General features: G+C 40.6%; 3 protein-coding genes and 1 long non-coding RNA gene across 5 annotated transcripts; 2 read left to right on the top strand and 2 right to left on the bottom strand.

The window, feature by feature from the left end:
- Window positions 1-1,587: 1,587 nt before the first annotated feature.
- LOC123475780 (pituitary homeobox 2-like) lies at window positions 1,588-10,664 on the bottom strand. Its single transcript, XM_045178820.1, has 3 exons — window positions 9,028-10,664; window positions 6,334-6,635; window positions 1,588-3,015 (listed from the first exon to the last, which is right to left on the bottom strand). The coding sequence occupies exons 1-3, from the start codon at window positions 9,626-9,628 to the stop codon at window positions 2,275-2,277; spliced, it is 1,644 nt and encodes a 547-aa protein (XP_045034755.1). The 5' UTR covers window positions 9,629-10,664; the 3' UTR covers window positions 1,588-2,274.
- Window positions 10,665-17,941: 7,277 nt separating this feature from the next.
- Window positions 17,942-19,212, top strand: LOC116930833 (immunoglobulin-binding protein 1). The gene is made up of 3 exons (XM_032938230.2): window positions 17,942-18,099; window positions 18,168-18,886; window positions 18,955-19,212. The coding sequence occupies exons 1-3, from the start codon at window positions 17,986-17,988 to the stop codon at window positions 19,169-19,171; spliced, it is 1,050 nt and encodes a 349-aa protein (XP_032794121.2). The 5' UTR covers window positions 17,942-17,985; the 3' UTR covers window positions 19,172-19,212.
- LOC116930831 (disks large-associated protein 4) lies at window positions 19,209-22,247 on the bottom strand. Its single transcript, XM_045179239.1, has 9 exons — window positions 22,159-22,247; window positions 21,744-22,000; window positions 20,805-21,573; window positions 20,529-20,737; window positions 20,144-20,472; window positions 19,870-20,076; window positions 19,760-19,805; window positions 19,510-19,694; window positions 19,209-19,443 (listed from the first exon to the last, which is right to left on the bottom strand). Exons 1-4 carry the CDS (start codon window positions 22,245-22,247, stop codon window positions 20,704-20,706), a joined length of 1,149 nt encoding a protein of 382 aa, XP_045035174.1. The 3' UTR covers window positions 19,209-19,443; window positions 19,510-19,694; window positions 19,760-19,805; window positions 19,870-20,076; window positions 20,144-20,472; window positions 20,529-20,703.
- Window positions 22,248-23,163: 916 nt separating this feature from the next.
- Window positions 23,164-26,018, top strand: LOC123475838. 2 transcript variants are annotated; one of them, XR_006651300.1, is made up of 8 exons: window positions 23,168-23,482; window positions 23,549-23,727; window positions 23,980-24,155; window positions 24,610-24,658; window positions 25,053-25,123; window positions 25,454-25,533; window positions 25,602-25,816; window positions 25,882-26,011. It is a non-coding gene; the product is annotated as an uncharacterized LOC123475838 (long non-coding RNA). The 2 variants fall into 2 exon arrangements; XR_006651299.1 differs by having other exon boundaries at window positions 23,164-23,727; window positions 25,882-26,018.
- Window positions 26,019-26,180: the final 162 nt, after the last annotated feature.

The following is a 26,180-nucleotide window of genomic DNA, read 5'->3' on the forward strand; positions in this document are numbered from 1 at the left end:
TCCTCTTCAATTGATTTATTAAATACATTGAGTATTTAGTCGGACAAGTTCATTTCATTCGAGATATATGTCCCTTCAGTTAAATAAAAAAAATCCTTTTCATTAACATTTGTTGCGATTCAATATTTCAGAAAGTTATTAAAATAAAATTCCTCCGTGTTGCGCATAATAATTCTACCCAATAGAAGAAAAAGAAAATTGGCGTCTTTAAATTATTTTAACTTAAATTAATGTACGTAGCAGCTACAAAGTTAGGCTGGTTGAAGGGGAAAAGGACCCTTCCGCTATTGCCGACTGCAGTTTCGCAGTTTTTCAGGAAACTGTAAAATGGGCATACAAATCTAGTAAACACATTCGAATTTAATTTACATAAAGTCCTCCCATACTCGCACTGGAAAAGAAAAAGCTGTTCAATCTAATCCGAACTCTTAAACTGTTCGTAAAACTCGTATATATTTTTCCAAACACGAACAATGGCGATTGGAAGTTGTTATAAAAACAATAAAAATTGATTTTCTTTCGAATCGCTGCCTGGTCTGCAAATGTCTTGCAGTCCCACAACAACTACATCGACTTTAGCAGGAAAATGAGCGCACCATTTACCTAGTTATAATTACAAATATAAGCACTGTACACCGGAAAAATCCCTGTATTGCAAAGCGCTTCTTACACGAATGTTTGTCTTTTGGCAGCCTATTATAAGTCGAATCAGCGGCTTAATAAAGTGGAACTGTCAACACGCGGCTGTAGAGGGGGGCGAGGGGGGAAATGTGTATTTGCTGCCACTGTCGAGTCAATTGTGATTTTTCCTTATAATACGCCTGGTAGGGCTCGAGGGGGTGTGTCGTCCAGGGCCATCAAGGGTGGAAAATGTACTACTAGCCGCACAGGGGATGCGGGGGGGGTAGCAAAAGAATAATATTGTGTCTATAACACCCCCGTCCTCCAGCCCGTAAAAAAAAATAATAAATAAATAAATAAAAATAATGCAGGGGAAAAGTGCTGCAAAAGTGGAGAGAAGGTTACAGGCCTCAAATCAGCATACGTTATAAAGCGGCGCGTGCGGATGAATGTCTGATCCCTTTTGATCACACAGGGAGGAAACTTATTCCAATGGCCTAGTAGACCCAACGTCGGAAGCCCACGTCTTTGTGCATATAACCTCCAGCAAGGGTGTTGCCGTGGGCTTATGTCAATACAAAAGCTGTCACCTTTGATTCTCGACGCACTTCATCACTGCAAGCATCTAATATAGGAAGCTGCACGCGCCCTACTTCGGTACGTATGCTGCAACAACCTTTTCTTTTTTTCTTTTTTTTTTTTTTTTTGCCAGCCATCCCGCAGAGGGAGTGCGGGAAACCATCCGGGAATCAAAGTTTCATTAAATCAGGAAAGTGTTGGGTGTCCGCGTTGCATCTCTCCGGGCGTCATTGGCTCTTGTCAACTGGGCTCACTATATAGCCTTCACTTTGACATTTTCAATACGTATATTGCTCGCTATAGATCTTTGCTGCGTACATATATCAGGTTTGGCGGTGTTGTGTAATATGCTAATGGAATGAGACAAAGACTCTCGCCGTGCAGATATTGGTTTCCGAATGGATTTTATTCATTTTTGCAATCAAATACGATGAAATATTGGACAGCTATTATTTTTTTTTTTCGTTTGTTTGCATTGCACGATGCTATCGTATTAAATTCGAATGGTACGAAATCATAAACAGTCGAGGGAGTCGATATGATTTAGACATGCGATTTTTATTATTACTATTATTATTTATGATTTTTTTTGTCTTTTCGTTTTTTAAATATTATCGTGTATCAGCTTAGATGAAGAAAAATAAAAACAAATTGGGGAAAAAACTATTACAAAACAAAATGGGTGACAAGACTCCAGCCAAATATAGCCATAATGATTAGGACAAATTAAAATTTATGTATACGGTATAGACATTCAGTTGCACGGGATTGAAATTGCACGATGAAACCGTGTCACTCACGAATCACAACAGATTGCATGGCATTTCCCAAGAAAGAAAACAATATCAAACGCAGGTGACGAGGGGGAGAAATTGCGTAGACCGACGTGCTACATATTTACATCGTCAAATTTATTGATTGGCCAAGAAACTTCAGTTCTGTATTCCATGTAAAATAAAGAATGAAATGGGCCTTGATTTTTTGTTTGTTTAATGATGTCTAATTAAGAAATCGTTATTCGTCTTTTTCGAGCCATTACAAATAATGCCTGCTGACTTTTGAGAATAAGAATTATTAGACAGGTGAGCGATCAGCGCCTGCATATTGGCACGCAGCTAGCGCGGCGTTAGAGCGCGGACTGCCCGGTTGCTGGCCATAGCCAGAAAGTAGACCGGATGAGCTATTGCTACTACCGCTGCTAGTGCTGCTACTAGAGCTGCTGCCACTGCTCGTTTTGGTGGCGCCGTTATTATTTGACTTGCTGCTATTGAAACGTAAAGCGGCTGAACTGATCGATGTAGGAACAACAGCTGATGGCGTCACTGATGGCGGAGGAGGCGGTGGAGGTCCGCACTGGTCGCGGTAAGATGCGTAATGATTGGGTGGACTAGCGTAATGCTGCATACAAGGTCCAGCCGCTTGACTCGCCATTCCCAGAGAGTTAGACATGGTGGCCATTGTCGACATTCCGATGGCGCTACTGTTGACCATTTGACTGACGGGAGCGACGGGATTGAAGCCGGCCGCACTAAGTGGCGACATGTTTACCGAGTTAAGTCCCCATGGAAAATTTTTGGCTGTACCGGCTAGTGGACTGGGCACTTTTCCAGCCCAACCGTTGTAAGTCGGCGGGGCATATCCAGCAGCGTATAGCGCCGCCTCGTCGGCTGCAGCCGCCGCGGCTCCAAACGGTTGCATCAGGCCGTTGAATTGCGGAGTGAACGAAGACTTGAAATCAGCGGCCGCAGCAGCCGCCGCGTTCATTGCGTTGCGTTCCCGTTTCCTCCATTTTGCGCGTCGATTTTTGAACCATACCTACGGCAATAAGAATTAATAAGAATTGAATTATCCGTCAGTTATTGTTTTGCCTCTGTAAATCATATAGGCCTCTAATTTAAGTTCTTTATCATTTAGCTAAGCTACGTTAGCTAGCTGAACAGGTCGGATTCTTATTTTTAAATCAAAAACAGAGTGGAGTCAATTGGGTCGAATCATTATGGCGACGTGACTGAACACTTGTACCAGCACGCACAATTGTAATCTTTATAGAGATGTAACAATAGCTTGAGCAGTCCTTCTGTTGATCCGTTTCACGCTGACCATAATCAGTATAAATAACAAGAGGAATTAACTTGTCTATCTTGTTTTCCCTTTTCGTCTGTCAAACGAGTGTTCAGTAATGTGCTCGTCTTTGATGATGCGCCGACGGGCGCGGTATATAAATCATAGTCGACTCAGAAAGCGTACACACAACAGCGTTAGTTTTTTTGTAAGTCAACTCCAACATAGCACCTAGCCCCGCTGTGGCGCGTTTGACAAACAGATAAGATTAGGAACACACCACTATCAATGATACCATGGTCAACATGACCGTAAAAACATACACACGTATACACATCGCTACACGGTTCAACTAGAAGAAACTGAGGTAGTGTCGACGGCTGTGAAAGGGGAGGGGAGAGTCAATACACGTTACGAAGGGGAAGGAAAAGGGAAAAACAAAATAGAAATCGAATGAATGCGCGGACGCTTGCAAGACATTTTTTTGTTTTTGTTTTACTTTATCTTCACAAGCAGTCGATATTTGTTGTACGTCACTTATAAATTTTAATCGGCTATTTCTCTTTTGTTTGGGTGAATGTATCTGTTTTAGGTCACTAGGTCTATATGATTTATGAATGATGGCGCCTGCGTCTACAATTGCAATACTTTAGTCGCGTTAGTTAAATAGGTGCACGCTAATCTGTTTCAACAGAGGGAAATCACACTACCGTTGGACGTGGTAATAGTTTGAATTTTTATCTGTTTTGTCGCCTAATCAAACGGGACCTTTACATTTCTTTCGTCACGGCTTTAAACGAAATTAATCGTTTGAAAGGGGTGCAATTGTGTGCTGAAGGCAACAATAGTAACTGATAGTTCCTGTTTCAGGTTGTTGAATGCTCACTTTTTGTTGGGTTGCGTCAGTCTCTTTTGTTTAATCATTATACCTTATTTTCTTTCGATGATAAAACGAAACATAAAAAAATGTGAAGAAATTGCAAGCAACGTGTCCGGCTGAGAGACTAATTCTTATCAGCTCTGACGTGCTTTGACAGATAGATGGGAAGTGTAGAGTAGTTAGGTCTTGTCCTTCCAAGTTAAAGCAAGAAATGTTCGTTCATGAATGCCTTATTGACAGAACAGTCGTTTTGTTGGCGTCCGCCCTAAGTCAAGTTCACAAATGAGCGATCTCTGTTTGCATTAGTTTGTCGGAAAATGCAATCACGTTCCTTATATCGTTTATCCTATAATATGGACACACACACACAAAAAGAAACTATAAAACCATTTGTTTGTAATAACATCAGGATAAATATAACCTGAATACGACAAGTGTATAGGGACTAAAGTCAAGACACTTATTAACTCTAAACAAGTATTTTGTGCCATGAATGGGAATCTCGACGATTGGATCACACAGCTTTCAAAATATGTCGCCCCATTTTTAGATAGTGTGTTTAAGTGATTAGACAGGTTTAAAGGACAGTCCTCGCAATAAGGCTTACATGGGCTTATAAACTCCCATTAAGATGGATATACACCTTGACGGACGAGAAATAATACGAGCAAGAATTATCCGGCTATATCCAAGTAAAACTAGATCACAAATGTATAGTCTACGCGTTTTAGGCCTACACACTATGATCGCATTACAAAAGTCTACCACGTTAAAGAGGTACTATAGCAAATAATCATTACGCATCTTGTTACGAATATGACAACAAATAGGGAGGGATGAAATTGCGAGGACAAAGGAAAAGAAACGAAGCAGATTGATCTAGTTTCACGCCGCACAACCTCATCATCATAAAAGTCTGTTTCGACCAACCAGCCACACACATCAATGACTTGATCTTGTTTTTCCAAGTCACTAACCATCTGTAAATGTGTATTTATATACACACACACACACATAACAGGGTAGCACACGTATACAGCTTGAGGGGAATTTAAAGAGGGTTGTGCCATGAAGGGGATTGGGATATATACGCGCTGTGATTGCAACCGACACAATAAAGTCCGCAGCATTACACCTCGCTCCCCTCCTCCCCTTCTTATGATGCTAGACCCTCTAGGTCTTTATATGTATATGCCGTAGTTCATCCACATAGAGACGCACCAGAAAAAGGCAGCGTCAAAGTGGAAGCTCGTTGTGGTTCCTCAGACGACACCCTGGGGAGCGCCGTATGTATACAAAAATACGTGTATGTCTTTGTGTGTTTGTGTGTGTGAGAGAAGCTAAACTGGGCTGCGTAAGGCGTTACTCAGCACCCCGAGAGAGCAGACCGCAATTTGTGCAGCATTAGCTTTTTATTACGTACTGTCCCATTCAAACTCATATTTATAGTTTTTCATTTACGTTGCTATAATCACCAGTCTATGGCTAGACCTGCAATACTTCCACCTCACAATAGCTAAATTCTTGAATAAAAAAGAAAAGATTTTTGTTGTTGTTATCAAACAAATGTTTAAGGAAATGGACGCAAATACACCTAACGAGAGTCTAGTGCGACTGTTATCAAGTTGTTAATGTGATAAAATGTCGTTCAGCGTCAGTTAGCAAGGTAAATGTTTTAAGCTAATCCAACAATTTTGAAATGAGTGTAGGCGGCAAGCCAAGCCAAGCCATATTGGTATAGTCTACGCCGAGAACACAACTTGAACCCTGAACACAACTTATTGGTCAACATGAAACTACTTTTTCGATACAGTTTTGTTGTACAGTGACAAAGAAGGGAGGGGAGGAAGCGTTTCCGATGTTCATGTTACCTAAATCTCCTTTTTTTGTGCTCTCCTCTTGTTCTCGCTTTTTTTTTCCTGTTCTTATCGTAGACAACAAGCTCAAAGGAAACAAACCGCCCTTGCTTTTTGACAACATTTGGGGTAAAACAAAAACTGAACTGTCAACCGCCAGTTCGTTTCGAAGGGTCACCTGATTATCATTTTCCTTTTTTATTACTCAGCTTCTGTTTTGCCTTTGTCTCTCTTACTGGCCTACACTTACTGTTTTTATAGATCAGAATATTAAAAAGAAGGTTTTAAAAATAAGCTATTATATTTAATTAGAATGAATGAATATTTGCTGCTTACCCTGACTCTAGGCTCAGTCAAATTCGTCCACATGGCGATCTCTTCACGAGTGCTCATGTCGGGATAGCGATTGCGAGTGAAAGTGGCTTCAAGCTCTTGCAGTTGCTGCGAAGTGAAGTGAGTCCTCTGTCGTCTTTGGCGCTTCTTCCGGCCATCCTTATCCGTTTCCTCAGTTCCCGAAGCCACTGCTGTTTGCTCGTTGGAATCAGCCACCAAGTGCGAGGGTTGCTGTTGTTGTGGCGGCTGCTGGTGATGATGGTGCGGGTGTTGCAAAACTGACGAACTGCCATTCTTATCGGCCTCTGTTGAAACAATCCATCATGTTATGTCGTCGTTGAAACAATACAACGTTGTTGCATCGAGTAAAATATAACGAAGAACCGAAAGTTTCCGCTACACGTTGCGGATGAAAATGGATGTTATTGTTGTTGTTGTTGCTGCTGTTTATACATGCATAGGGTCATGGGCCTATAAGATGATCTCTTAAGTAGTGACAACAGGAAATTGATCCCAAAAACTTGTCGTGTCCACTGTCATTTAACCATCGCTCTTATTCCTATTTTCACCTCCTGCCTCTTCCTTTCCTGCAACTGTCTATTGCTGTTTATAGTTGGGGAAGTCTAGTTGACCACTGGCCAGCTGTCGAGTCAGTTGGAGGAAACCAAAACATAAAAGATCTCACCTAGTGATTATTCTGCATACGGGGCAGCATTTGTACTTGAAGGGTAACAATGGTCTTTACTTGTGCTCGGTGTATATGTTTAAACATTGGATGAAAGGGTGAAGGGGATAGCCAATGCCAAGGGATATGTTGCTGGCGCACGCGCATTAACGCGCGTGCCCAAAGTCCAATAAAGTGGAAAAGTGGCCTTTCCTTGATGGCTAACTCTCATCAAATGGCCCCTTCCGCAATTCTTTCAGCACAAATTTTATGGCTGCAAAAAGCTACCTTTATTATCGCCATATTTTTCTCTCATTAGTCAGGGGGAAATCGGGCCCAATATATACCTGGTTGGAAAATATATTCGCCGTGGATCCCTGATAGAGTGAGAATAATTAAAAAATTTTATGACGAATGCTCACACAAAAGTCTGTAAAAAAAAATGCAAATCTATGTCCTTGCGATTAGCAATTGACACTATAGTCGGGCGCAACACATACGGTCTCTGGTTCCAGGAAGGAGATATATATATTCCTGTAACGGAAGAGCCGTTCCTTACTGAGAATCGCTTGAGTACGTTACGTGTATTTATTTCCTTCCCCAAACCGAAGCTGAGGAGGTATGTGTTATGACCTCTTCGTTTGGTGTTCTCCCTCATTGCCGGCTACCCTGTACACAGCGATGGTGAGAAAACCATTAGCGGTTCCTATTACGTCTTGACGGCCTTGTCTTTGACTTGGCCATGCTGAGAAAGAAGTGCTCTTGTTGAGTCGCATTTGTCAAATTGTCAACTGAACAGCTGAACGTTGCCGCGACCGGCTCGTCATTGCAGGCGCGGGGGACAAGGGAAAGAGAGAAACAAAATACCTCGGGACGATGCTACTGTAATCCTCACCAATGTCGGGTAGAACACGCGCGAACACATGTCACACCGTACACTTACGAACTGTATAGACGAGCCATTATTTTGCCTTCCTTTTTTTTGTTGAAACATTTCTATTCAATTTCACGACCGGGAGAAAGAAGAATTTCCTCAACAGACACTTACTAACACAGAGATCTGTTTTTTTAATCAACAGAAATTGTGGCGTGTAGTTGAGAATATGGCATTCGTTAGAAGATTAATGATAAATAGCCCATTGACATCAAAAACTGTTTTACAGTGGGCTACAATGATGGCCAACCGGCATTTACAGTTGCAAAAACTTGAAAACGGCCCACGGTTTTCAAACTTTGGTTAATAATGGGACCCAATTGGATGCCATCCAGTAGACAACTTCAATGACTTGTATATCTAATGGAAGTTCCTCAACTTGATAGTGCTACGATACCGTTTTTACTTCGTACATACAATGTTCATCTATCTCAATAGCCTATATCATTTAATGATGTATCTCCGTCGGCGAAAATACCAATAGGTCTATCTTTATTTTTTTAAACGCTGTAGGAGGCCTTATTCAGTTCGAATCTCTCGTTCAGCATTCTTCCAAACAAGTGGAACTGTATACTTGACTCCAAAAGACCTTGGATTTATATTGGCTCGTCAGTCGCTATGTTGATGATTTGATTTTGACCTGTGCACCTAATGATTTTGCTCTCGTTCCTTCGCCGAGGTACCATAGAGAAAGAGACAAAGAGACACAGCAGGATATATATATATATATAGGCCCGATAGCCAATATCCGCATATTAATGCATTATCACGGTGACAAATTGGAAACCCACAATATCTGCAGCAGGTATCGAAAATACGCATGTGAGGAAGCTATAAACGTATCGGGCAATAAACATTTTGCGGTTCATTTCGTTAATTAGGCTACTGCTTTTACGAGTTTTATGAAGGACAATCGAGGTAGAACAAGTCAATTGGTTAATATATATATATATAAAGAAGACTAGGTGTAAAGATATAGTAGAAATAAATCTCTTCATCATAATTTGACTCAAATTCTATAGGCGACCAATTTCTCAATACCATGAACATGCTATGCCATTTCGAAAGCAAAGAAAATAAGAATTAGTGGAAAGTCTACCTCGTTTGATTTTGTCGATGGACGATCCAGATGCGGTGGTCGGTACAGGACCTCCTAGAGCTCCACTGTGTATGGGCCTTCGGGAATGATTATTGCTGGCGTTAGCAGTGGCCGCTGCCGCCACGGCCACCGCCGTCGCCATCGATCCCATCAGATGCTGAGGGTGGTGAGGATGGTGGTGGTGTCCAGTGCCTGCCGACAAGAACGGCGACGATGAAGTCGACGTCATAAACGAAGATACATCGGCGCCGTTCATTGCAGCCGAGAGATGGCGGGCCGCGTGATGGTGATTAGAATTCAAAACATGATGTTGATTAAGATCCAGCGATGATTCGCCGCCCTGGTGGACGCCAGCACCCGTCAGGTGGTGATGATGCAATTGATGATGATGGTGCTGGATACTCTGCAGGTGATGATGATGGCTCAGCTGGTGGTGGTGATGATGAGCCGGTGCGTGTTGGGCGTATGAGACCGGGATGGATCGGTGATGATCCACCGATCCGCCACCACCGACTCCGGCCACCAAATCTTGTAAGCACAGCGACTGATCGGATGTCAAGTTACCGCCGCCGCTGTTGGAAGAATTATTGGCAAGTTCCATCACGACGCAGTCGCTTTCAAAGGCGAAAGAAAAGAAGAAGACGAAAAAAAAACCACACTTGTAGAAAGTAGAAAACTTCCTTTTTCTTTTCCTTTTGTTTGTTTTTTTTTGCAAAAGGAGGAAGAATTACACGTTTGTTTTGTTTTCTGTCCTGTTTTGCTTGGGGTGTTATGGTCGTCGGGATTGAAGAGTGGTGATGTAAAAGCACGCAGCAGCAATTCAATGCCGATCAAGAAGGACTTTAGAAATAAGACCCTCGAAAAGCTTTTCGGTGGATCTTTGGGTCGGAATCTCGGGTTCAACTAAACCACAAAGCTCCCCCTCACGGTTGGAATTAAGCTGGATTGTGCGTTGACGGTCAGGCAGCCAAAGAGTGTTGTAGTAACTGAAGCGGCAGTCAACAGTATAGCTATACGATATGGAAGAGTCACTAGTTCGCTAGAGCCTGTCGGATGAACGGACAAGAGGCAAGCAAATGGGAGGAGCTTGTTGCGTCGACGTCGAAATGACTCGCCAACTTGGCCAACGCCAATACCAACAGCAAGAAGAAACAAGAGCTAGCAGCAGCAAGACGATGGAAACAGTGAAGTTCAATCGTCCGTGCAAGTTCAGTGTCACAGTCAAAGGAAGAAAGTTTGAAAAGCTGCTCTTGCCAAATGAAATCAGTTGCGGCTTTTCGTAAAGTGGATTCGAGATCGGCACAGGACAGTCTGAGAACTGCTTGTACGAGTTAAAGCCCGACAAGTCACTGGAATACGTATGGCCTCCGATATAGGCAGTGGCCAATGTCGTGAGTCTATGGCCTATAGTACAAAAAGCCAGGCACACCGAAATACACACACACACGCACGCACACAAGGAAAAAGAAACGAAACCAAGCACATGCACACACACACCAGTGATGAGGCGAAGCTGTGCTTCGAATGCGACGGATTAGAGGCGAGCTCACTCTCTAATCTGACCGGGCTCTGGCTGCGATTTAGAAACGAGACGCAGCTAATATATCATGCCACCTTCTAGGCTACCACCCTACCGGCCTAGGATATACACACACATACACAGAGATATTTACTGTACACACCCAGCAGGAAGCATATCGGCTCGTGAGGTGTTGGACTGGTCTTGGCTGCCGGTGGGCAGACCATATCGACTCGGCGTAGAAATAAGCGCAAAAGGATCTAACCACTCCCGACTCTTAGCACCGCCCATCACGTATTGCCTCTTGCAAGCCCCCAATTCTTAGTCAGCTGTTTACAACGGGGCTATGGCTGCCCTGGATGACGCTCCCCGTTCAGTGATTCGTGTCGACCAATAGCAGCCAACGGAGAGGCCATTGAGTAGGCGGAGCCTGGAAGCGGTTTCGCTCTTGATCCCTTAGAGCTTTTCTTATAGCCCTGTAGATTTGACTGCTCCTTCTGCTGCTGCGCGCCATTCTTTATACATATATATCATCAGAGTTACAGCGCTTTCTCCCTGCTGGTCTCTTTTCTCTGTTATTCATGGCCTTAGCACGCACGCGACAGAGAATGGAAAGCGGGATCTAGTGGGATTTAGGACCAGACATTTGCCGACCATCTTTTCCTACTCTCCCCCTCATCGTCTTTCACATACACACACACACACATATATATATATATATACTGCTGTATGTATCAGCTCTGTGTTTGTGTCAAATGGAGTTTTTTTTCTTTTTTTCATCGCATTGCTCTTATGGTAGTACCTACACACACTCCACTATTGCCAAGTTAAAGTGTGTAGATCTCTTCCCCTTTTTTTCAGTTATCAAACAGTAGAGACATGGACGTTGAGGCGTGTCGCACTTCTAAATTCGGGTAAAGAACACACCAACCTTATACCTATACGGAAAAAAACTAGTTCGGAAAAATCCGCTTTCCTGTACACTTTAGGCTACTCGTTAGCGAAAGCTAGACTCAAAATCAATACCAACATAAATACAGTTCCGAGTAAACATGCTGCAGCAGAATGCAGCCGCCAAATGTCACAATGCATAGGCTTGCTTTCTTCATTTTCTTTATTACTCATTTGGTTTGGAGGGAGGAGGGTATAGGAGGTTTATGGGCAATTTTATGAAACCGAAAAGTATTATAGTTTCCAGCCAACAAGATTGCGGATTTGTGGCTACCGTCCTTTTCCATCGGGACCAAAAGGGCAGCCATTTTAAATAGTAAAATGAACATATCGGAAAATTTCTTTATAAAATTATTCCGTGCTTCCTTTACACTTTTCAACAACATTAGGGGAAAATTAAGAATAACTTTTATTTTTTATTTTATTTTTGCATTCCTCGGCGTTAATCCTTTGCTTGTAGTATATAGTCTAAGCAATATTTTAAATATAGCTATATAGGTTACAGGCGATAAGGATGTGCTTTAAAGGACTTAACAGAGACACGTAAAACGCGCAATAAAAAAAGGTGGGACATCATTTTGCTTGTAGAAAATGAGAAAGGAGAGAGGAAAACTGAAATTGTTAGCACAAATAGAGCCTTTGCAGCCAAAATCAGTCATTGTTTTACCGTCGTAATATATTGTGAAGTTAAGACTTCAATATGGCCTTATATTCTCACTTCCAAATGAGAAAAAGCTGTAACGGAGAAGCGGGGGGCAGTTAGCAAGAGCCCGATGTAATGTAGTCAGTTAAAGGCTTTACGCGGTTATGAAAAATGGGTCTATAGAGCACGGAACGGTTTACTATTATTTCGTCGTCTGTTTCCTACATCATTTACTATCGTCTTGATCATTTCGCTTACGGTGACTTAAAGCATTTTGCTGGCTTATAGTTGTTCATCAGACAAAGAATTAAACTATAGGCCTATATGTTACACTGCCGTTTGTCAAATTTCATCCGAGGTCTTGGAGTCCTATAGCCTCCATCATGAATATAGACCCTTCACGAAGACAATATACAGCAAACGCACATTGATATTGGACTTTCTTGATTAGACAAATTATGTAAGCTTCATTTCATAACCCCTTAATATACGTCCGCATCGTATGACGCGATTACTAATATTTCTGCATCATTAAAGCGAATGAAATAGAAGCTTTTTCACATATGACTATAGGTATACTTTTATGACACGAAAAATTAGCATTCTAAAGCGCTCAAATATATGGATTTTTATTAGTGGACGTGAAAACCCAAATTTTCTTCTTGCATAGTAATACCTGTATGTGCTCAAGCGACACATTCAGTTTAGCAATGGGGAAGGTGTTTTTTTTTTTCTGTAGCATAAACATTAGGCTACCTAAGTATGGCTGTATTATATTCATTATAGTATTTTTAAAGTGTAAGCCTCACGCTTTAGTGATAACGGTGCCTTGTATAGACTATTGAATTTTGATTGGAAGTATACAGATTGTTTCGATTAAATTTTTTATTTCTCAAGCTTTGACTCTCCGGACCAACAAAGAATTTAGTATATTCCACTGGGCCCGGCTGAAGCCGCTGCAACTCCATCAGTCTGGTGAAAAGGAAATGTGTTGAAGCGCAATGAAAGGCCAATTTCGTTCATCAGTCGGCTGGAGAGAAACTGGCAGATATACAGCAAGTGCATTCTGCAGCCTCTGTGATAAATGAAAGTCTTGGTTGAATGACACTTTAGATCCGCAGCCCTCTGAGGACATATGAGGGCTGACAGTAAAGCTTTTTTTTTTTTTTTTTTTTTTTTTTTTGATTGAGTAGCGGAAAAAAATATAGGATGACACTGATAGAAGAAAAATCATTTTATGAGGCTCACTTGGAGGCACAGGCTGGCCCTTTCCCAGCATCACTGTGCATACAACCCTCACGCGCGCATCGCGGAAGACATTACAAAGCGAGGGGTGCGGGGTCCGCCTTTGACATGTCATTATGCAATGTTGTCTGTGTCTCAACTGTCAGCAACTGTCGGGGTTAATCAGCTGTGCAGGTGAAATATAACAGATTATATTTGAATGATTTAACGTGTCTGGATATCTTTTTTTTCATCTGCGGAGGTTGTGTGAGGCCGTCAGCTATAGCCTATAGCTTTTGTGACTGCTGCGCCTTATCAGTCAGTGAGAAAGAATGGCGGATGATGGGCGGAGGGTAAAATGGGGAGAGAGAGAGAGACAAGAGCGGCGGGAGAGACGTGAGGTGTACTGCGCGTGTATCCGAGTGGAAAATGGCCGACACTTGCTCTGTTCCCAAAGCGCGGTACAGTAGCAGCGAGGGAGGAAAGAAAACAAGGGGGAATTGAGAAAAGGGAGGAGGTATCGTAGTGCCATATCTTTTTTTTAATTATTATTTCGTCTTTCCGGATCATTTGTATTTAAAAAAAAATTTCACAATTTTTCTCATTTATCAATGTCGGCTAATTGAGTTCTATTCACAACGAACGTGTTTGACGTTTTTTAACTGTTTTACGATGTTGGGCCAAATAATAACAAAAAACGCGGAGAGAAACATCAGTGTATTTGCAGATATTATTTTATTAACTGTGGTTTATCCCTTTTTTACCCATTTTATATCAGATTAAAAGATAAGACTCTTCTTTAGTAACAACCCAACATTACAAAATTAGACATCTTTGAATGAGGGGTTTGTAAAACGATAACAGTGTCTTAGAGACTACATGTGAAACCTTGTTTAACTACCTAAGAAATTCTCGGATAAGTGGCAAGATTCTAAGGCGAGGGAGCCCTTTTAAAGTAAAAAAAAAATGTTATGGGGGGTGGAGCAAGGGATGTAAAGCAAAATCCTATCTAAACACCTTCCGTATAACAAAATGCTGAGAGTACCGTGCTGAGTGCTACGGCGTGGGCGGTTGGTTTGTATTGTAAATGCCTGTCTCTGGGCTATCGAGCACGCGCCACTGTGAAAACAAATCTCGTTGCTTTAGATTTGTAATCCTTTGGTTTTCAATCCAATTTCAAGAACTCTGAAATCTATAGCAAAGACCCATTATTTCCACGGCACTCGTCAATGTATAACAAGTTTTTTAAAATATACAGCCTACAAGCATCGTGCAAAACTATATAAACACTTCAAAAAGCCCCATCAGAGCACAAACAATTTGATTCGCCTTCTCACGACAGCAGTGCTATATTTATCGATCGATAGAGCCTATAAGGGTGATAGCGCGCGAGTGTAATTTACAGTCGAGGTAAAACGGTACGACAGGCTCATCTAAAATCGAGGAAAACCGAGAGAAGTGTTGTTCTCATTTTATTTGAACAACCAGCAGTTTTTGGTTTCTGTGTGTAATCCACAGGCTGTAATACGGTAGGTAAACAGAGCCATAAAACTTTGTGTAGAGTTCGGGTCGGCGGCGGCACGATTTTGTGTATACATTTTACAAGCGTTTCATTATTATCCGTTGGTAATCTCTGTAAGTAACAATCATGGTTACGAACCAAATATCATACAAGATGCACAACAAATGATATTTCAATGCAGTCTACTTCAACTGAGTCGTATTTCAACAGTCGTACAAACCACCGGGGCTTTAATGCTTACCAATCAGTGACAGTATACTATAACAAAGACGTACTAATATACAGAATAGGCAACAGCTTGCAGCAGCTCTCTAACATTGTTTTTATATTTGTACATGAAGCTTTATTTAAATGTTGAAAGAGTTTCAAAGATAATCGCCATGGGTTTTTTCGATAACTTTTTTTCTCGTCCCGGGTGATAATTTACACAGAAGATGTATGCAAGAATTACCAGCACAGATTCCTCAGCTGATCGTGGCTGAGCCTGTTTTAAGTGCATTGTCACGTAAGCTTCTTTCACGACCTGTCATTTCATCGTAAGACTAGAACTATAGACCACATCGTAGGTTTCATCCTCAAGTTCTTCTCGGATCATCAGATCTCGTCCGCTTTGCCACAAATCCCGTTATTTGTAGCGAACGTGTCGAAAGGATTTTGAGGTCCATTTGAAATAATCTGCTTAAGCTAAAGGCTCAATATTGTCATGAAATATTGTTTTTACGCATTACCGTCAATACAATATTGATGGCGCTCATCACATAACAATTTCTTCGATGTCAGCGGCATAAGAAAACCACACTTGTTTGCTACTTTTAGTACTAAACAGATTTTAGATTAAACCTTAGAAAATCCGCCGAACGACTGTCTTTCAACGGCAAGTGTATTTATTACACTAAGGAAGACTTGAAGGGCTTCTTGGTTCTTTTGCAATAGCCTATAGCACAACATCTAGAGAAAGCAAGGGAAGGAAAAAAAAACAACAACAATTAGGGACAAACAAATTGTTATCAATCGTTAGACCGTTGCAGAAATCTTATTCTCATGCAGATCGTCTTTCACTATAGGCCTAGTATGTATGAACCCCTCGTTCATAAGACTATCGACGTTTGGTTTAAGTTTCAGTATAGCCCTCGCGTGATATGTGTATATATATACTCTGTATTCTGCTATATGTTTCAACCTAAGCCACCCCACCCTTTGCAGCCATCGTTCTTAATCCCTAGCCTGGATCAACTTGGCTTTGCGCGCGGGCGGGTTGTGTTTTTCCTCGTTAAAAATCTACTCCAGCAGCCACCGGATGGACCACCTGGACACTTTGGAAACCACATCAATCTCTCTGCTCTGAATTGTCTTCCGTCGTTGTCTCTCCTTGTTCGCGTATACATTATATGCTAGCCGTTCAATGAATGCAAGATAGACTGGCACTTCTGAACTCATAATGTTATAAAGCTAAAGGAAAAATATCAACGGTTCATATTTTGAAAATCCTACGCGAATGGGTTTATGCGAACCATTGTCGATGTTGTACAACAGACGTTCGATTTAATTTATGATTTTCCAGCCTATATGGCGTATTTGTAGGAGGATCTGACGGCAACACGATGTCCAACAAGAACCATAATGTATTGGATCTCGAGAATACATGCAACAATGAGGCAGAAAGCGGATGACACTGCGACATCCTTTTGTATAGTCACACCCTCTGACACGCCTACTTGAACAACAATTCCCAACAAAAGAAAAGAAAACGCTGGGGGTGCTATGAAGTGCCGTTTATACAAACAGTTTTTGAATAAAAACAAAGTCCTGTTTTGATGTTGTAAGTGAACAGTAGCAACAAAACAGGGAGAGCTATTTTTAGAGAAAACGTAAAAAGATGATCCGGATACATTTTTTTATTGCCTTACCGAAATGATACAATACAGCTGGCAGAAGTTATAGGAAACGATTTTTTTTCCCGTATGGCTGAAATGGACCAGATGTTGAGTTAGAAGGATCGATTAGCATTTCAAATTGCATGGAACCGTTTAGGATCGTTTTTTAAGGGGAGGATTCCATCAATTACTTAACTCGGTTATTTTGAAGTCAACTTGACAGACTGATCACGCTTTAAAAAAGTAAACCACACTTTAGGGAATACCCAACAACATGTACCGAAACCGCCATCCTTACCGCCCGATTATTAAACGGATATTTTTCTTCTCGCCATGCACCCCATATGGTGTTTTTTTTGTTTTTTTTTCTCAACACAATTCAAATGTAAATTGTTCGAAATCTGAGAATAATTTAAATTTCCCTACCGAGACAATTAATTTGGAATTAAAGATACGATTTGTCATGTGCATTCAAATACGACACAATATGAATATTTATGGTATTGGATCTTAGGTCTCAGGAGGCAAATTCGGTAATGGAAACTTCACTATCGCTCCGCAACACTTTCAAAGCAATTACCTAGAAGTCATTGCTCTTGATTTCCTTTTTCTCCACTTGAACTATTTTCTTATTATATTTTAAATACCAAAGATGGAGGAACAGCGTGGTAACAGGCATTCAATTCTTCAGAGCTATGTGAAGTATGACACTTGAATGAAGTTTTCACATTTTGCATGCAAAATTGAAATACACAAAATATTAAATTGGTACATTTTTTTCTATTAACCTTTTCTACATTAGTGAAAGTACATATCAAGTCTGGTATTAAACTGTCTGTAACAGCTAACAGTGTTACTGCTAGTATGATTCCTTTGTAGCTTTGTGTAGTTAGGATGATGGGTTTTTGGTAGCACCTTTTGTCAAAGTGGTTAGCCTTTTTTTATATAAGAGGTATAGAAGCTGTAAAGATTTTGATATCATGGTAATTAACACTGTCATTACTGCCCTAATTCCTGATTGTCGAGGAGCGGCAGAAGTAAAATAAGACATAGGATGTGTTAAACTGTGTTGCAATTGTAAGTGTGTACCTACAACGGAATCATTAATCAAATAAAAAATGAAAAGCCACTCAATGCCATCTACCAGGGGCTGGCGAAACGAGAGAACGAGTTTCATAACACCAACACTACGTTGCGCTACGTCATAATAACAAAAAATTCAGAAATGGCAGATCTAGACGAGGGATCTGAAACAGTTTCAGCATTATTTGACAAAGGATTGAAAATATACTATTCATTATGTGATACCATGGATCCGTCAAACAGCCCTGAATACCAGGTTTGTAGATACATTTTATTTTGGTATTTTTTCATTCTTCAAATGCCATGAACTTGTATGTTTGACAGACAAAGGTTAAAATGTGCATTCACATATTGGAAGATGCAACGCGACTTGTTAGCGCCCTAGGACTTTTCAGTAACAACGAAAATGTCGAAGAAGTTGCAACTAATGACCTGAAATTCTTCTTGTTACCGGTGCTTCTTGGGGACCTAAATCTAAAGCTTAATTCAGATGATCGACTGAATATTCTTAATGTCGCTGAAGTTTATTTTCAAGACTTTCTTCAGAGATGCAAAGATTATTCTGTTACTGGGCTAGACATCCCAGACAGAGATGAACTTGTGAAATTTGAAGAGCCACCAAGGCATCCTGGCCCAATGGGGTTTGAAGAAATGGCACGACAAAGAGAAGAAAAGATCAGGAAATTCAGGGAAGCAAAAGACTTGGAATCAAAACTAGTTGAATTGAAAAGGGCGCTTGAAAATCCTAGTTCTGATGAATCCACAACGCGTGATTACTACATTCTCCTGATGAAAAAGTTCATTTTCTCAACAATTGAAGAACTGAAATCTATATCGCAGGAAAAGCCTATTGTTGAGCACCTGATGAAAATCAGAAAAGAAGGTCCTGATGCCAAAAAACTACCACCATATGTTAGTAAGCCCCTGAAACCCATCATCATCACAAGGGATGCCATGCAGAAGGCAGTTTATGGATTAGGATATCCTAGCATTCCCGCAATGACAGTGGAAGAGCTTGTTGATCAGCGAATGAAGGAGGGTTGGTACGTAAGATAAAATCGATTTAAACTATTAGAAGTATTTTTGTAAAACGTATTTAAATGAAACTTAGGTATGGAAAGTTAGCTGGATCATCCGGCAATGCGCGCTCCCTGCTAGATGAAGCGAAAAACACAGAAATGGCTGCTTTACAGGCAGAGAAAGAAGAATTTGAGAAAGAGAGAAAGGCAGAACGGGATGAAGAAGAACAGCTTGCTCGTGCTCGCCAATTTGACGACTGGAAAGATGACCATCGAAGAGGCTACGGAAATCGGCATAATATGGGTTGAATCTCGTTTTCGGAGAACAAATAAATACCAATTTTGCTTGTGTTCAGCATTTATATTGTTGGGAAAAGATATAATATGACACGCTCTATAACTGAAATATTCTTTACAAGAGAAAACTATGAAAAATTATTAAACGAAACGTAAGACGTGTTTACAACGAAACTAAGTTGAAGCTTGTTCCGATGGCATTGTTGGGAATCTACCAATGTCATTGTTATTCTCTTCCTTACTTGATGAAACGTTGTCGGCATTTTCGGGTGACTTTTCTATGTCTTAGGTACAAAAGAAAGAATTCATGAGTAATGCAAAAAAGGACAAAGTATTATTTCAAAACTTACTTTCCTTCTGTAATTTAGTATACTGGGAACAGGATGACCGTAATTGATACGGGGACATTGTCTCATCTTGCCCAAATCTCACTGGCGACTGACTTACGCGGCCACTGCGAGTTTTAACTTGTTTAATAGTTGGAGAAAATAGTTTGGGACTATTGCAAAATCGGCTGGATGTTGGCATTTTCCACCTGCGAAAACAATAAAGATCTCTTCTGCTCTTAAAACTTGGGATAGCAACAACGTGATTCTTTACCGCTCCTCTGACGAACTTGGTAACCATGGTTGATCCAGCACACATTCTATTTTGATAAAGCCCAAAATATAATCGACTCTTGTGATTTAAAAATACTTAAAGGCAATTACCGGTTGAGCGACTACGTTGCCGAGGACTATCCGTTTCATGTGGAGATGGAAAAAATCCACCGTTAATTTCTGACTTATGCTTCTTCCTGTCCGTTCGTAGCACTTTGACGCACTTTGGAGTCTCTATTTTGTCGTTATTTGGGGTGGAATTTTGTGGAAGTAGAACAACTGAAGAACTTGGAAGGCTGGATTCATCTACCTTGCAACCTATTTAAATAAATCTAAAAGTTACCACGTCAACATACTTGCCTCATGAAAGAAAACGGTGCGATACCAGAAGTGTGACTGCGCAACCGAGATATGTTTGATTGATGAGGTGATGAAAAAAATCCGAAAAGCGTAGCTAACTTATGCTTTTTCTTCCCTCGTAGTAGATAGTTGTGATGTACAGTCTCTGGTTCGTCGTTATTCGGAGTACAGCCTTCTACATTGGTTGACAAAAGGACTTGGTGGCAACTGTAAGGTTGTTGCAATGTGTCATCTTCTCCCTCGCTTTGTTTCAACTGTGAACAATCATCCGCTTCAACGTTCAGACGAGGAAGAACAATCACCGGCGATGGCTGATGATCCAGGAAAGCGACCGGATTGTCTATCACAGATGTTCTACAACACAAACGTTTAGGTTCAAAGCTACGTAAAAACCAAATAAACCGCCTTACATTGATTCCATTTGTTTCTTTCTTAGCAATGCTATATGGGATCGAATTCCAGAAGACTTAATTTCAGATTCACCTGCATCTTTTTTCTTTTCAGTTCTACTTGTAGGGTTTCTTTTTTTCCTGAAAAGATATTCAATATTTTCCTGGCTCTTCCAACCGGCTTTACGTCGAGAATCTAATTGGGAAAATTTATTTTCAACATCCGTAACCTGAAACGCACAACGTGTAAGTAAGTCTTTCACAGACGAGGAATGTTATCACTTTAAATAGCGATACCTGAAGGAAATCATCTCCCAAAAACCTTCCAAGTCAGTTTTTGTGATTGTCTTTTCGGCAGTGTTCTTCTCAAATTGAAGTATCAATGTGGAATACTGATGAAATCTTTCACGCTGAAGCTGTTGTGTCTGTCCTATGACCGTGAGAATGGATCCAACGTCATCTTGTGGTACACCATCCTCTTCTTTAAGGACGCCACTCCACAGATTACACAATCCATCCAGGTGAGCTTTCTTTTGATCCATTTGGGCTCTTAACTGCAGTGCTATTTCTATCTTCTCAGGTGATTCGCCGACTTCGGGCAGTGTCACAGACCCTATTTCGTCGGTCGAATCGTTCTTGCTGTCGTGATCATTCATAACTGCATGAACTACCGCTGTAACAGTGAATTGCTCCTGTTGTTCTTCCACTGTGATACTGCAGTTAACAACATTTGTTTCAATGGGACATTTTACTACAGCCTGATCTTCATTGCTATGACGGATGCTCTGATCGTCAAATGGTTTTGATTCTGGGTCGGAATCCTCTTCTTCGCTCTCCAGATGGGTGACGTCTTCACGGAAAAACGCAGCTTGCGGAGCTGACGATTCTTGAGGCGACAGCAAACTGTTAAACGGCTTCTGTACAGAAGTTCTTCGATCGACTGTGATCCAAGGATTTGGTTTGAAAATAGAGGGGAAATTCTGTTTAAAAGGTTTGGCATAACTTCCATTTTGGACATCAGTTCCCTGTGCTAATGTTACAGAGGATTGTTCAGGTATTTTTATTCCTAACAAGCCCAAGAAAAAAAAAAATAATAAAAATAAAATAAATAAATAAAATAAATAAAATAGCTGAATAAATGAAAAAAAAAAAATAAATGAAAAAATAAATTCCACCAAAAGAAATTTACTTGAAACATGGAATAAATGTCCCAATGAACCACATGGTCTACTCTACCTGCTGGAGGGACAAATCCTTTACACTGAGGGCATGCATCTTTTCCTGAAGATGTCTTGGTCACAGCTGCTGCTGAATGGATTTTGCTTGAAACTTGTGTTGATGTTGCCCATTGGGTTGCTGATGACTTAATAGGTTGCTTTGTTGATAAGATTTTCTTGGGTGGATTCTTTACTTGTGGAACTGCTTGGAGGAGATGACTATCATTGTGACGAATTCTTCCAGGAACTATGAAAGGTGGTTTCTTCAAGGACCCCCTGGTAAATTATTTGACTCTTGTATTTGGATGCATGGCTTCTGAATTTCCTTTAAAGTTGCCTTTGAATGTGAAACAGTTTTTGACTGAAAATACAGTTTGAACTTATTTGCCATAGAAAAACAAGATGCTAAATTCTTTTCTTGACGCTCCTTCCACCTTGCGAAACCAACAGCCTTGCGTTCTTCACCACGTTTTGGTGTACATCGAAAAAAGTGATCAGTACGAGCCTTTCGAGATTCTGCCATGTCTTTAGTTGTATCAGGTATAAATGAAACCTTTGCTTTGTACGAGAAAGTGTACAATAAGAATATCTACAAGACAAAGGTTAGAAAAGAAGCCACATCACTAGTTGGATATCAGAAAACTGTGTGGAACACTGAAAATTGAAACTATATTTTGAACTGCAATCAGGGTGCATTTCATTTTATCAAATATTTCACCGGCGTTGCCGATTTTTTCATGTTCGCTCATTACAGGCTTGTCTTGTCTCTTGTACTCTTGCTGACTATTATTTATCTATTTATGCCTTCCGAAACAAATGAAATATTCCCATTTTCTGAGTTTTGCCATACTTGTGTTCACCTGACAAAACCCCAAAAATACGAATTGGTAATTTTCTCAGTTCCTTACAAGGTATATTACGATTAAAATTAAATCAACGTTTTTACGTAAATGCTAATGAACGCTACTAATCTAGAAATACACCAGTACACCATCACCATGCAAATAAACTATAGGCGACATAAAGCCGACAAAGCATCTGTGGCTTGTAAATCAAGAGTTGACAACTGGACATGGAAATTATCTTAATGACCTAGACGTTAGATCTTAACGCATGGAAAAGCGTAAAAAACTATGGCATTGCCTAAAGGTAAGTATTATTAGGGTATTTAACCGACGTACTCAATGATACCTATTGTGCAACGAAGAAGGAGTGCGAAAAATTTGGAAAGAGGAAAGGGAGGGAGCTGTGTCCAGTTGAAGATTCGTCACTTGTTTTTTTTTTTTTTTTTGCTTTTTATCTTTTTCCTTAAATAAGGGTGGAGATTAGAAGAAAGAAATTGCGCGCGCTCGATTGGCTCTCTACCTCTTCACTGTCATAATCGGTAATGTTGTATGGGTAAAATGTTGGGTATGGGGATGTTGGGTCATAGGTAGCCGTCACCTGGCGGCGGTATTAGTCATTTTGAGGTAAACTTTGGTTTGCTTCGCTGAAATCGTCCACAAGTGTTTCACTTTCTTTAGGGCGCCCCGTTGGGAGAGTCACCTAGCACACGCACGCACCACATCAAAGAGTTGGCCAAATTTCAGTGACAAATCTTCACGTTTACTCAACACTTCGTCACTCTTCTTCGAGCCGAGACGTATCGTGGGGGTTGAAACTTTTTCAGTAGAATCGATTTTGGTTTTCTTTTTTGTTAGCCCAATTCTATCTTGGCCTTAGCAACACTAGCTCTCTCTTACCACCTTTCGATCGCCAGTAATAAAGAATTCTTTAATTTTGCAAGAGGCTTTCTCAATCGATTTTAAAACTGATCTATGCTAGGCCATCTTTTTTCAAAAGTAACTTGGAACCATTCGTTTCATCGCATATCTTCTCATCTCGCCCTTTAAATCGTGATTAATTGCTGCTGAAAAACAAATCGAAAGAAATCTTTTAAAATCTACCTGCTCTAATCAAAAAGTTTTTATGTCGACAGTGTGAAATCTCAAAAGTGAAACAAGGTAAGAACTAATCAGTTGCAATGTTTTTTTTTTCTACGCCTAGCATGGCTGATGTGCGTACGTAGACCGCCATCTTTATTGCTCATACAGTGTTAATCCTTTTGTCGAGACCTTGAACTAATCAGTGTAATTACATCACAATTCAGTCAATGACTTCAGTTTGATTGCTAGTCTTAGAACCTTTGAGCGTGAGATTAGTGTATTTGTCAACTCGAATCAGTGCACTCATCTCCAATCGGTTTGTGTTTACAGGATAGAGACGATGGAACACGTAATGGATTTAGCTTCGGAAATTTCGGAAAGTTCTTCGTTGGTGTCGGAGGATATGCGAACTCTAGACGGTAGCGTCGACGGTGAACCCCGCGCCGATGGACTGTACGAAGAACGCTTTCGTGTTGATCGACGCAAATTGGAATCAATGCTTTTAGGTAGAGGTTGTCAATCAGTGTAGATGGCTTAGTTTCTGTCATTTACTGGAAAAAATTTTCGACGTTTTTGCATGGCTTTTGCCCAGTTTTGCCATAGGGAACAAGTAAAAAATCTCAAGGGATGCCTCTCCCTGGTATTCTTTTTTATCCGTTTTTAAATATTTGGTCGTCCATAAAGCCTGTTAGCCCGTAGGGCTGATTTGCCTCGTCATGGGGCTAACATCCGCAAAGGACTTCATCTATTTTCTTTAAGCTTTAATAGAAGAATGATTGCCTCGGTCATTCGCTGGTTCACTTCAACAACTTGACCCTTAGTAATCTGGGAACCAGCCTTTTTCCCCCTCATTACTAGAAAAACGTGACTGATGTTAGGTTATTAATTGACTACTAGTTATATGAATTTTGATCTGCTGCGATCAACAATAGACATTAATTTTTATCTTATTGTTTACAGTACCTGCTGAGGGTGGAAGTGAAGCAGCTGCTGAACGTTTTTCCTCAGGGTAAGAGTTGTGTGTGGATATGAAGTGTCGTTTCTCGCAATGTGCATTTTTGTAAAAGTAATGTTGGGATTACAGACGACTGTTGAATTCTTGAACAGTCGGAAAATGGACACTTGTCTCGTGTCTTTGAGTCTCCTGAGTATTGAAGATATGGAAAGGGTAGCTGAAGGGGAGAGAACCTGGTTTTAGCCAGTTTTTATTGGTGGAAGTTATTAAGGGGATGGAGTTGCGTTTCTCGATTTTTCGCTTTCTTTCGTTGAAACGGATAATTTTCTACTCACTTGATTCGGATTGATCATAAGCGACAGTCATTCTGGATAGCTAAAGTTTATGTTTCAACCTGTATGACAAATTGTTTTGTTTGTTTTTAACTGATTGTTTTTGACGTGTGTAGGTTATGCAAGAAACAAGCACTGTAATTATGTGGCCAGAGGAAATTGAAAGTTGGTTCCAAATCAAAACGAGGTTAGTGCAAAGTTTTCTATTTAATCATACTGGTTTTTCTATTTAGTTAAGTTTAATTATTAGATTGTTAATTGAAAAGTGAATTGAATTAGATGTCGGGAGTGGTTAAATATCGATAGAATAAGCATTATGACATTACTTGTAAGCTATTAGACGAACTGGGATTTCGTGCCCTCTAGTTCAGTTACCACAGCTTTTTAAAACTTTATTTATTTATTTCAGCTAACTTTGACAGCCAACATTCTATTTCTTGTGTTTAATTACATTGTTATGGTTTCTTTCTTGTTTTATTTAAGTAAAATTGAAATGTTTCTTCATCAATTTATCCAGATCCGCATGTGCGTGTGGCTGGAGAGCCTGAATCAGTTCGCGCTGCTAAAGAACGCATTATGGCCGTGCTTGATACAAGGGTACATTGGGTTCTATTACCCCAGAAGGAATTTTAACGTATCAAATTGTGCATTTCTTTATTTTCCAGCAAAGCAATGGAGTGACTCTAAAAATGGAAGTGAGCTATACTGACCATTCTCATATTATTGGACGTGGAGGTAACACCCTTAGCCGCGTCATGGAGGAGACACGTTGTCATGTCCATTTCCTGATTCGAATCGCACCAATCAAACGGAAAAGAGCAACTTGGTTACTGTCGCTGGAGAACTGGCTGGCGTTGAGAAAGCTAGGGCTCGCGTCCGGGTAATAATACGCATTATTTGACGTCGTTATAAGCTAAAATTTCATGGAAATTGTATGTATTATAGGATTTGATGCCGTTGGTGGTGATGTTCGAATTTACCCATCACAGGTTGCTTTCAGGCTTTTCCTGATGTGGAATCGCCATTTATCCAAAACTTACAGTCGCGTTACTGTGTACAAGTTTCCTTTCGTGCCCGTTCCCGTGGACCTCGTCCGGAGTGTAGTCGTAAATCAAAGGAAGTGAGTCGGACGTTGCTCCACTCAAGGAAGCTGTTAAAATTCTCGTAGACTATTTTTGTGGAACTTTAGCCGTAAGTTACGATGACACCTACGTACTTTCCTGATTCACGGTCTAATTTATTTC

This window comes from Daphnia magna, linkage group LG9, assembly GCF_020631705.1.
Source record: "Daphnia magna isolate NIES linkage group LG9, ASM2063170v1.1, whole genome shotgun sequence".
NCBI lineage: Eukaryota > Metazoa > Arthropoda > Branchiopoda > Diplostraca > Daphniidae > Daphnia > Daphnia magna.

Bases quoted from the DNA above. Each gene is read 5' to 3' on its own strand.
- LOC123475780 (XM_045178820.1), bottom strand. From the start codon at position 9,628: ATGGAACTTGCCAATAATTCTTCCAACAGCGGCGGCGGTAACTTGACA. The intron at 6,636-9,027 runs GTAGACTTTCCA...TTGTTTCAACAG, and splicing joins CATCGACAAAATCAAACGAG to AGGCCGATAAGAATGGCAGT. The intron at 3,016-6,333 runs GTAAGCAGCAAA...TTATTGCCGTAG, and splicing joins TGACTGAGCCTAGAGTCAGG to GTATGGTTCAAAAATCGACG.
- LOC116930833 (XM_032938230.2), top strand. From the start codon at position 17,986: ATGGCAGATCTAGACGAGGGATCTGAAACAGTTTCAGCATTATTTGAC. The intron at 18,100-18,167 runs GTTTGTAGATAC...TATGTTTGACAG, and splicing joins CAAACAGCCCTGAATACCAG to ACAAAGGTTAAAATGTGCAT. The intron at 18,887-18,954 runs GTACGTAAGATA...AATGAAACTTAG, and splicing joins CAGCGAATGAAGGAGGGTTG to GTATGGAAAGTTAGCTGGAT.
- LOC116930831 (XM_045179239.1), bottom strand. From the start codon at position 22,247: ATGGCAGAATCTCGAAAGGCTCGTACTGATCACTTTTTTCGATGTACA. The intron at 22,001-22,158 runs GTGGAAGGAGCG...ATAATTTACCAG, and splicing joins AAGGCTGTTGGTTTCGCAAG to GGGGTCCTTGAAGAAACCAC. The intron at 21,574-21,743 runs GTAGAGTAGACC...TGGGCTTGTTAG, and splicing joins AGGATTTGTCCCTCCAGCAG to GAATAAAAATACCTGAACAA.